Source organism: Sminthopsis crassicaudata, chromosome 2 (genome assembly GCF_048593235.1).
Source record: "Sminthopsis crassicaudata isolate SCR6 chromosome 2, ASM4859323v1, whole genome shotgun sequence".
NCBI lineage: Eukaryota > Metazoa > Chordata > Mammalia > Dasyuromorphia > Dasyuridae > Sminthopsis > Sminthopsis crassicaudata.
Genome location: NC_133618.1, coordinates 193,799,518 through 193,811,549, shown reverse-complemented (window position 1 = coordinate 193,811,549; position 12,032 = coordinate 193,799,518). Strand labels below are relative to the sequence as shown.

General features: G+C 36.3%; 1 protein-coding gene across 28 annotated transcripts in view; it reads left to right on the top strand.

Moving 5' to 3' along the window:
- Nucleotides 1–12,032, top strand: part of MYT1L (myelin transcription factor 1 like) — a 693,632-nt gene that overhangs the window by 667,197 nt on the left and 14,403 nt on the right. For all 28 annotated transcript variants that reach the window (XM_074288020.1, XM_074288037.1, XM_074288013.1 and 25 more), the window contains one exon: nt 263–354. In XM_074288020.1, the coding sequence (XP_074144121.1) occupies nt 263–354 (92 nt within the window). The remainder of the gene's footprint in view (nt 1–262; nt 355–12,032) is intronic.

Here is a 12,032-nt window from a genome sequence, read left to right as displayed (position 1 = left end):
CATCATAGTCTGAGCCCAGAGCCAATGCTGTCTCTACTGTACCATGAATGCAGACTAGCCTGATTATAAAGGCTTGGAGATCTTCTATCCTAAGTCCCTCACTACCAGTAAGCTGCTGGGCTTATTTGGTAGATCTAAATATGAATAAGAAATTGGGCATATAGGATCTAATGAATAGCTCTTGTTGCTGTATAACATTGTGCTTTGATGGTTGTCTTAGTACTTGTTATTAATAGGTTATTCATGTTCTTGTTGCCTACAGTCTATCAGGATGCCCACGAGCCACATCAGCCATGAAGAAAGCAAAGTTATCAGGAGAACAAATGCTAACGATAAAGCAGCGGGCCAGTAATGGTAAATGCTTGGTTGTTACATTTTTAATTACATCTGTCAGTTTAGGGAAAGGGAAATGGATGGGAAAGTAAAACCTAAATAGTTATAGGAAATGGGTTTGGGGTGGGAGGAGGGAGAGAATAAGCATTTATATAACAGCCTGCATACCAGGCACTGTTCTAAGTATATTATAAATGATTTATGTCTTTTACTCTTCACAACAATTTGAGAGGTAGGTGTTATTATTATCCCTGTTTTATAGTTGAGGAAACTAAGGCAAATGGAGGTTAAATAATTGTCCTCAAAGGAACACAGATAGTTAAGTGTCTGAGGTTACATTTAAACTCAGTATATTAGTTTTGGTTTTTCTCTTTGCTTGAAATAATGATTTTCAGAACTAAGAAGACCTGAGATACAAAGAACATTGTCCATCCATAAACCTGATACTGCTAAAGGGAGAAAACTATAAATACCCCCATTCTAGAAGTAAGAACAGAATGTGCTGTGGCATAAATGAAAAAAATGTGTTAAATTGGGAGCTAGAGGGCATGGACTAAAATTGATCCTGGCAAATGTCCGTCTTTTCAGCTATAAAATGAGGGGGTCAGACTAAATTACCTCATAGTTACTTTTCAATTCTAAATCTATAATACTAGATTATAATACATGTATAGAATTACATAAATTACATATGTGTACATCAATTAATGTGATTCAACTTGGGCAAAGTTCTTATGTCAAAGGTGAGGAGAAAAATATCACTTTTATATGTAGAGATAAGGGAAGGATTCATGAGGATAGTGTTGCTTGAACTGAAGTCTTAAAGGAAAAGATTCTTAATAAGTTGAAATGAGGAAGAGAACACATTCTAAGCAATACTTTCCTGAGCTGGTTTTTTAAGGGCTCTAATTTCTAATTTCTAAATCACCTTCTCTAGGCTGTAAATAAATAGCCATTCACACAAAAGTCCATACCTGGAACAACTTTTTAGCCAAAGTCTCACTCTCTTAACTGGTGACTATCTTAGAGATAGCTAGTTAACATGTAATGCCAGAGAAACTGAGGCAAGATAGAGATTAGAGAGTAGTTAATATTTTATTTGAAAGGGAGAGATTTACTGGGACCAAATGGATCCATGGGTTTGGTCCCAGGGCTGGATGAGACTATCATTCTCCAAGAATCCAGCAAACAATGTGAGTTCCTAATGACATCTATACATGTGGCTCAGATACAGGGGGTAGACCAAGGCAGGAGCAGAGTCAGGGTGCTGAGAGCTGGAACACGGGACAAACAATCTGGTTCTGACAGGGTGAGGGGAGGCAAGGAGAACATCTGATAATTAGGATTACAGAATAGGGAGAGACACCCAATATTCTGAAGGTGTCTGAGATAGAAGGTCTTTCTCCTTATCTGAATCATCATGATAAGAAGGGAGGGGTGGTGTTGCAGGATTGAGCAGAACAATTCAGAGAAACCAAGACCGGATAATTTAGGAAAACTGAGTCAGGACAATTAGGGAAACTGAGTCAGGAAGATAAAGGAGAACTGGACCTGAAGTCAGAAAGTCCTGAGTTTAAATCCAGCCTTAGAAATTTGCTAGGTATATAATCTTAGGCAAGTCACTTTTAACTTCTGTTTCCTCATCTATAAAATTAGTCAATCAATAAACATTTATTGAGTACTTGTTTGTACTTGTATCTGCCAGATACAATATGAAATACAAAAAAGGCCCTGCCCTCAAGGAACTCACAACCTAAGGAGGGAGACAATATGCAAACAAACATATACAATCCATATAAAATATAAATAACAAATAATTAACAGAGAAAAGGCACCATAATTAAGAAGAGTAAGAAAATGTTCCCCCTTAAAAATGAGATTGTAGTTGGGATTTAAAGAAAGCCACAGAAGTCTGTAGATGTATTTGCGGTGGGAGAAGTTCCAGCCAAAGAGAGTTCCAGCCAGAAGAAGTGCCCCAGAGAAGAAAGATAAGTGTCTGGTTCGTGGAATAGCCAAAAAGCTAGTGTTACTGGATCAAGGAATATGTAGGGAGGAATAAGATACAAAAAGGCTGAAAATAGAAGGGGACTAGAAATGAGAGTAACAATAACACCTACCTTTTGAGGTAGTTGTGAAACTAATGAGATATTAATAGTGTTTTGTAAGCTTTAAAAAGTAATCTATATTAATATGGCTATTATTATTTCACAAAAGCCTCAGCCATGCTTTATTTCATTTTCTTCCTTCTCATCATCTCTTACACAGACTCTTTGAGAATCATCATTTGTCACTGAACTCTTTCCTTCCTTCCCTCCCCACCTCTGGTTATGAAACTGTGGTTCATGATTCACATTAACTTTGTTATTTGTTCCTGAATGGAATATATCTATTTACTGCCCTATGGTCAAACTCACTATCTTTGTAACTTTCCAGACCAAAGTACCCCTCCCTATCCATCACATTCCTATGCTAGTTGTTTTTAACCATTAGAATATAAGCTCCTTGAAGGAAGGGATTTGTCATTGTTTAACATGGTAAGTTTATACTTGCTATCTAAATTTATACTCAATATCTTCTCTCTACATATTTTTATATCCCATCTGAGAGAAGATTGTAGAGTCATAGGTCCATTACCTAGATTCAGCATACTCACATGTAGCTGAGATATATGTCTATCATTTTATCTTCAGATTCTTATAAGGAAAATCACCATTTCCATGAAATAAAAAAGTTGGAAAGAGCAAAATTATCTGAAATCCTCTTTTCCCCTCTTCTTGTTCCTTCTCTTTGATTAACCCTGATTCTTAACTCATGCACAGATTTGTAGCTTTTGCACAGAAATTGTCCTCATTTTTTTTCCTTATCATTGGAAGTTCTCTATATAGCTAAGACAGTGATTTGCTGTGTCTGTAGCAGAAATCCAACTTTAGTGATCAGAGAAAACTTCACTACATAATTCAATGGAGTAGACTAGTCAAGAAGTCAACTCTGTTGACAAATGAAATCAAACCCAAAAATCACTCCATATTAAACTTCTAATTGGATTCAGAAGCCTCTGACCATGGGAGAATTTTTCAGTCTTCATTTTGTTTTGAGGCACAGAATCTTAGTTTATTAATTTAGAGAATATTTATTACTTGCCAGATAATGTTCTGAATACTATAGTTATGAAATAAGCATTTCTCAATCCTCTAAAAACTTAAATCTATTATGGGACACATCATGAATGCAAGTATAATACAAGGTAAAATGGAATTATGGCAAAGGAAGTTCAGACAAAACAATCAGGGAAAATTTAAGGAGGGAGAGAAGGTCCACTTAAGGATTGAGGATAGTGGGCTAGAGAAGGCTATATTTAGGAATTAGACATTAAAAGAAGAAAAACGTGAAAGGAGAATATATCATAAAGAAAGGAAGCAAAAGAGATGAAAGAATCTAGGAATCATTTAATTCAACCTAACCCAATGCATGAGTCCCTTCTGCAGCATCTTCCCATACATTGTCAGTTATCCAGCTTCCTTAATTGAGGGGTGAGAGATACCCTAACAGCAATGGGGCAGGGTTTTGCTTCCAATCTGCAAATGAAGTTTTTGGCAAAAGAAAAAAAAAAGATTTATTTTCACTGAGAAACTATTTCCTCAGTGGGCTGCTTCCTGATTAGGAAGTTTGGATACCAAATCTTTCTTTTTATTAGCCTTCTATGATTTGGAGCTAGAGAGAGATTAGGGGCTAATTTCCTTTTTTTTTTTTTTTTTTTTTTTTTTAATTAATTTTATAATTATAACATTTTTTGACAGTACATATGCATAGGTAATTTTTTTTACAACATTATCCCTTGTACTCCCTTCTGTCCCGAATTTTCCCATCCTTCCTTTCACCCCCTCCCCTACATGGCAGGCATTCCCATACATATTAAATATGTTATAGTATGTCCTAAATACAATATATATGTGCAGAACCGAATTTTGTTTTTGTTGTTGTTGCAAAGGAAGAATTGGATTCGGAAGGTAAAAATAACCTGGGAAAAAAAACAAAAAATGTAAACAGTTTACACTCATTTACCAGTGTTCCTTATATGAGTGTAGCTGATTCTGTCCATCATTGATCAATTGGAACTGGATTAGATCTTCCATCAGAATACATCCTTATATAGTATTGTTGTTGAAGTGCATAGTGATCTCCTAGTTCAGTTGATGTAAGTCTCTCCAAGCCTCTCTGTATTCATCCTGCTGGTCATTTCTTACAGAACAATAATATTCCATAACCTTCATATGCCATAATTTACCCAACCATTCTCCAATTGAAGGGCATCCATTCATTTTCCAGTTTCTAGCCACTACAAAAAGGGCTGCCACAAACATTTTGGCACACACTGGTCCCTTTCTCCTCTTTAGTATTTCTTTGGGATATAAGCCCAGTAGTAGCACTGCTGGATCAAAGAGTATGCACAGTTTGATAACTTTCTGGGCATAATTCCAGATTGCTCTCCAGAATGGTTGGATTCTTTTACAACTCCACCAACAACGCATCAGTGTCCCAGTTTTCCCACATCCCCTCCAACGTTCATCATTATTATTTCGTGTCATCTTAGCCAATCTGACAGGTGTGTAGTGGTATCTCAGAGTTGTCTTAATTTGCATTTCTCTGATCAATAGTGATTTGGAACACTCTTTCATATGATGGAAATAGTTTCAATTTCAACATTTGAAAATTGTCTGTTCATGTCCTTTGACCATTTATCAATTGGAGAATGGCTTGATTTCTTGTAAATTAGAGTCAATTCTCTGTATATTTTGGAGATGAGGCCTTTATCAGAACCTTTAATTATAAAAATGTTTTCCCAATTTGTTACTTCCCTTCTAATCTTGTTTGCATTAGTTTTGTTTGTACAAAAGCTTTTTAATTTGATGTAATCAAAATTTTCTATTTTGTGATCAGTAATGATCTCTAGTTCTCCTTTAGTCACAAATTCCTTCTTCCTCCACATGTCTGAGAGGTAGACTATCCTTTGTTCCTCTAATTTATTTATGATCTCGTTCTTTATGCCTAAATTATGGACCTATTTTGATCTTATCTTAGTATGTGGTGTTAAGTGTGGGTCCATGCCTAGTTTCTGCCATACTAATTTCCAGTTTTCCCAGCAGTTTTTGTCAAATAATGAATTCTTATCCCAAAAGTTGGTATCTTTGGGTTTGTCAAATACTAGATTGCTATATTTATTCACTATCTTGCCCTGTAAACCTAACCTATGCCACTGATCAACTAGTCTATTTCTTAGCTAATACCAAATGGTTTTGGTGACTGCTGCTTTATAATGTAGTTTTAGATCAGGTATAGCTAGGTCACCTTCATTTGATTTTTTTTTCCCATTAATTCCCTTGAAATTCTCAACCTTTTGTTCTTCCATATGAATTTTTTGGTTATTTTTTCTAGGTCATTAAAATAGTTTCTTGGGAGTCTGATTGGTATAGCACTAAATAAATAGATTAGTTTAGGGAGGGGCTAATTTCCAAATCAATAAAAGGTGATATTGTTTCCCAGACCAAAGTGATTCTCAGATCAATTAGGAAGTGGAAGATTCCTATGGGAAGAGTGTGGGAATTAGTTTTAGGAATTTCCCCAGGCCAGGTGACCCACCCTCCACAAAGATCCCGGGACAAAGTCTTTATTGCATCACTCATAGATAGCTGATAAAATGGAACCTACTCCCCATCACTTCAGATAATCAGTTTATCACAGTTCTACTTGTTAAGAAAGTTTTTGTTTCTATGATATAAAATCTGCCTCAGTGTTAACTTTTATCCACTTGTCTTAATTTTCCCCTTGATCTAAGATCTAACTCTTAATATCACCATCTTTATCAGTCGCTAATAGGATTTTAAAGTTTACAAGGTGCTTCCCACAAATTATCTTCATTTGATCATTAATCCCACCCATCCCCCCCCCAAAAAAAAACTTTAACAATTAGAAACCATATTATTTGAGAAATGATAAAGAATTTAGCCTTTTAATCTAGAAAGAAGACTAGTATTCAAGGAAGAAGCATGAGTACTTGATTTTTCTGCCTTTTGTGCTTCTGTCAACAGTCCTCTTCTAGATGCACTCTCTTGTTTTGGTTTCTTTGCTATTAGTCTTTCTCGTTGAAATGAATGGATCATCACATTTTAAAATGACATCAAGAAATTTACATATGTATAAAGAATAACCTGGAAAGTAAGAGACTTGAAATTTTATCATGGGAGTGACTAAAAGAATTGGAATGTGCAGGTTTGTCACATGGAAATGAAATGAAATTAGTGAATTAGTGACACTGCAAAGAGCAGAACTGAGACCAGTAGGTGGAAATTTCCATTATCCTCTGCTGCTGAAGATGTAAGGGAAGCATAAGGGAAAACTTTTTAACAATTAAAATTGCCCAAATGATAAAATGGATCTTTTTAAAAATACAATAGTGAGCTTTCCTTTAGTTGAAACGGAGACTGAATGGCTACTTTGGAAGGATGTGGTAGAAGGGATTTATGAAGGAGATACAATTAAACTATCCTGAGAGAGAAGGGGAACAAAGCAACCAAGAGATCTATGACTCACAGAGAAGGTGACCTCAATGATGTTCACCAGTCTCAGATATAGGCTGCACACATAGACACATGTATGTGCATACACAGCTACATGTGTATACATAGAGAGATGTTCCCAGATAACACTACCATATACAGTCCTCTCCCTCACACTTTGTAAAAGCCCATCCATCCACACAGGTGGTGATGACTTTATGTGCTGTGAGACTAAAGGGCTTTCTTTAATCCAAGAATCATTTCTCAACAAGGCATACAGGGAACCGGTTCCTGCTTCTGTCCTGTGGCTACTCCAAGGAGCCTCTAGCCATCAAATGCCTTTGCCCTTTGAGGAGAGACAAAATCCCTAGAAAAGGGAGCTAGTCCCTATGGCTTTGATAATCCAGTTGTGTGGGACAGTGATCACAAAAATAATCAAAGACTCTCAGAATAAGAAAAAGCAAAAAGAGGTTTATTAAGATCTGGCAGGAAAGGAATCTCCCTTCTGATAATAAAGGAGGGCAAAGCACAAACTGCAAAGCACAAGATTAAATAGAACAGAAGTCTCTCCCTTTGATCTTTTCTCCCATTGTTTGGGGGAGTCCAGGTTTACATCCTAAACATAGAAATCTTGAACCCATCCCAGAAACTAAAGAATACAAGTCAATAATAAACTCTTAATTTAGATTTCCCTAGAGAATTGCTATTGAAGTAAATATCCTATGATGGAGAGAATTCAAAGCCATCATCCCCTTTAAAAGAAACACTTAAATGCTAATTAAGAGGTGGTGGGAAACTGGAGGGGAATGTTCATTCAAGACAATGAAACACCTGCAGCTTTTTAGCTATAGCTCAACTTGCTACTATAATGTCTCAAGTCTTAATTTGGTCATATTCCCTTGAGAGGGTTTTTATTCACTCAATCCCACACATAGTCAAACCCTCTCACTTGAGAGATTGGCTCAAAAAAAGGAAGGGGATTTTCCAAGATCATACAGCAAGTAAGAGATGAGGATAAGGAGAGCAGTAGTAGCTATAGGGAGACCCCTGCTACAAGGTCTCTGGGATACAAAGTTGGACAACAAATATGGTAGGCTGCCTCAGTGCCAGTAATGAGGACAGGGAGGAGGGAAGTTGAAGATTAGGATAGAAACTGGATATTCTTTTTCCTCTACTTGTGGAGATCTCAGGGTCTGTACTCTGATAGGTTTCAGTACCAGGAGTTAGCAGTTGGCCACGACTGAAAGAGACCAAGGCTGAAGGAAATGAGACGGATCAATTTTCTATGCCTTTTTACTGGATGGCTCAAACATCTTTTGTTTGAAGCTTTTCAGAAGTAGAATGAATGACCTTTCTGTAGCAGAAGGTGGTAAATGTCACATCAGATTGAATGTTGGGAATATAGTAGAGAGGATTCCTGTTCAGAGAAGTTAAGAGGTCCCCTTCCAAGTTGGAGTGAGGAGTTCCATTTTCCTATCTGTAAAGGACATTGAAATAGATGATCTATAAGGTCTCTGGCAGTCTCCAAAGGTTACCCAGGAACCTCTGCTATGACTATGGACAGGGCCAAGGGATTGAGGAATGTTGATAATTAAGTGCTTCAGATTAGTCTGGAAATGAGGGAGACACATGCCTTCTGGAATGTGTGAGGGCTTACTTTTCCCTAGGCATACCACCTATTCACCCATTTGATTCCCCCCAAGGGGAGATTTAGGAACATATCTGGGTGATTAATGGATGAAGACAACAAAAACAAACAAAAAGCAGCCTATACCCCTCCTTGCTGAGGAGAGGAGGGAGGCATTTTCATGCATACTCAGGAACATATGTACATTCACAAGGGCACGCGCGCGCGCGCGCGCGCACACACACACACACACACACACACACACACACAGAGACTTTGGCCTAGACACTAGACCCTAACTTACACAGGAAGCCACAGGGCTAGTCCAGGTGCCCTTGGTAGATATTTAGATGGGGGAGGGGAAGGAGTGGAAAATAGGGCAGGAGAAAGAAAAAGTTTTAATTACTCCAGAGTTTTAAGACTTGATTATTGAAAGATTCACATGAAAAGAAATTATAAGGTAAAAAGGGGACATTCTGAGGGGATAAGATGATGAGCAGAGCCTCTGGAATGAGTCAACCAGGGCTTTACCCCAGAAGACCAAAATTTTATGCATTTGTGTGCTTTTTCACACAGCATGTGTGCTTTTTCAGCAGCATAGAAAAGTCTAATTAATAACTAAAAGCTTAGCCCCTAATTAGCAAGAAGAGATAAAATAGGAAGCTAACAAATCTTGTTAATAATAGCCATCTGTGACCCATTATCCCTGTTATTTTCATATCAATGGATTTCATGTTACTTGCTTTGTGCACATTTTGTGCTACTTGCTCCAGGCACCTGAATAACTAGCTATGTCTTAAATGATGATTTCATTTTTTGATATGTTGATTTTCATATGTCAGCGCCCTTGCTATTAAACAATTAAATTGCTCACATCTCTTTAATAATTTTAGTTTTAAAAAATGTTTTCCTTACAATACACCTGTAATTTAGGTAGTATAATTATTATCATTTATATTTTATAGATGAAAAATCTCATGTAGAAAGAATAAATGATGTGATCAGGATCAAAAACTATAAAGTTTTGGAGCTCTTGTATTCTGACTCCAAGATTAATGTTCTTTCCACTAGATCATGTCTCCTCTGTTATGGACAAACCCAAAATAAAGAATTTTAGATATTTAAGGGAGTATAGAGAAAACAATCACAGAATCTCAGATTAGAATGAAGCACTAGAAATTCTCTATGCTAATCCTTACCTCAAGGAGAATCCATTTTATAGTGTGACTAATAAGTGGTCTTTCAGTCTTTATTTGAGGATCACCAGTGAATATACTCCAATGAAACTACTAAGTTACAGGTTTATTGTAAGGAAAAAAATTTTTTTAAACTTAATTAAAGAGATATGAGCAGTTTGTCTAATGGAAGTCCCTCTGGTGCCTGAAAAGTAATGCATCAAAAAAATGAAATCATCATTTAAGATATATTTAGTTATTTAAGTGCCTGGACAAAGTAGCAGAAAATATGCACAAAGCAAGTAGCATGATCTCCTCTGGTACCTCAATTTACTTTTGAGTGACTATAACTGTTAGGCTACATGTCCCTCTGTTGTTATTTAATCATTTTGTCACATCCTATTTTTTGTGACCCCTTTTGGGGTTTTCTTGGCAAAGATACTAGATTAGTTTGCCATTTCCTTTTCCAGTTAATTTTATAGGTAAGGAAATTAAGGCTAACAAAGTTAAATGACTTGCCCAAATTCACACAACTAATAAGTTTCTGATTTGGGATTTGAACTCAGGACTTCCTATCTGCAGACTCATTGCTCTATTTCACTGCACCACTTAGCTGCCTAATACTTCCTTAACTTCATTCCTAAAATGTATTATTTTCTCTTTTACTCATTGCTCCTAGGAAACAGAACAAGACTGATCCTCTTTTATATTAGAGCCCTTCAGATACTTGACAATAGCCATCAAGGGGCTCCCATGTTTTCTCTGCTCCAAATAAAATATCCCAAAGCCTTTCAAATGATCATCATTGTTATAATTTCAAGGTCTTTCCTTATCCTGGTAGCCTTCTTTTGTAAACTCTCCAGTTTATCAATGTTCATTCTAAAATATGACACAAAAGGCTTAGCACAATACTCCAAATGTGGACTGAGGAGGTTATAATGGTACAGCTGAAGTTTTATCTACTTCCTACTGGAAATTATGCCTCTCTTGGATGCCCCATTAGATTTTTGAATCATAATGAATTTTTAATACATTAAAACTCCAGATCTTTTTCAAACAAACAGCTGTTGAACTTATGTTTCCCCCAAATCTGGTTTTTTAAAATTTGATTATAGTTAGTACTCAAATATATGACTTTCATCTATACTTATTTAATTAACATGATCTCATTTGATTCATACTAATTTTCTAGAAGATCACAACCTTTTTGGATTATTACTCTCTCATGCAACATGTTAGATAACTACAACCACCCTTTTGCATCATCTGCAAAACTGTGCCATTTTTACCTTTATTGAAGTCATTGATAAGAGGAGGGAAGGCAATAACTATTTATACAGCTCCTAGTATCTGCCAGACATTGTGCTAAATACTTATTTCAAATGAGATATTTGCTATCTCTTTTTTGATCTTTTTCTTTTTTCTATCAAAGATAAATTCTTCAATTTAAAAGGTACCTTTTCTGTTGTTAACTCTCCTTGAGCCTCCCCTCATACTTTGACACACTGGATACCCTAGCAGGAACATTCCATACTTTTATATTCATCCTCTGTCACTTACTCCTGCTCCAATATTGTTTGAATGTCCTTAATTAAAAAAAAAAAAAAAAAAAAGTTAAACCACTTAGTGAGTTCTCATATAGCCACATAGCCTATTTAGAACATTTCCCTCTTTTCCCTTTCATTGTAACTGTTTCTCTTCAAGTTTTAGAATTTACTTTCTGAAAAATTCTCTTGTGGAACTTAAAGCCATTATTTCCCTATAAAAAGGGGGGAACTTAAAACTATTCATGAAACCATTAAAATCCACTTTCCTCAAATCTTCAGGCATGTCAGATGTTGAGGATAACTAGTATCTATAAGCACAGCTTTCCTTTCCTTTCTAAAATAGAATTGCCACTTCCTTTCAGGGTTATCATTTCCATCTAGGCATCTACCTTTTTGTTGGTATGTATCTGAGTCACCTTTTTGGTTCCCTCATCTCTTAATAGATGAAATTAGGCTCAAGATGAGTTAAGAAAGCACTATATGCTCAGTTTGGGACAGGAAAGGGGGACAGGCAAAGGGAAAAGGAAGAGGAAGAGAGGAGGAGGAGAAAGAAAAAACAAAAAGCAGAGAGGGAGGAGCAAGAGAGACACAGAGAAAGAAATAGGATATAATGAGAGAGAGAGAGAGAGAGACAGAGAGACAGAGAGACAGAGAGACAGAGAGAGAGAGAACTCCTGAACCTGGATAATTGACTTTGCTACATATTCTATTTAATGATTTCATGACATTCTTGTGATCTATTTCCAAATCTGTCCAGATGAATCATACATAGACTTTATATTTCTATTTTTTCATT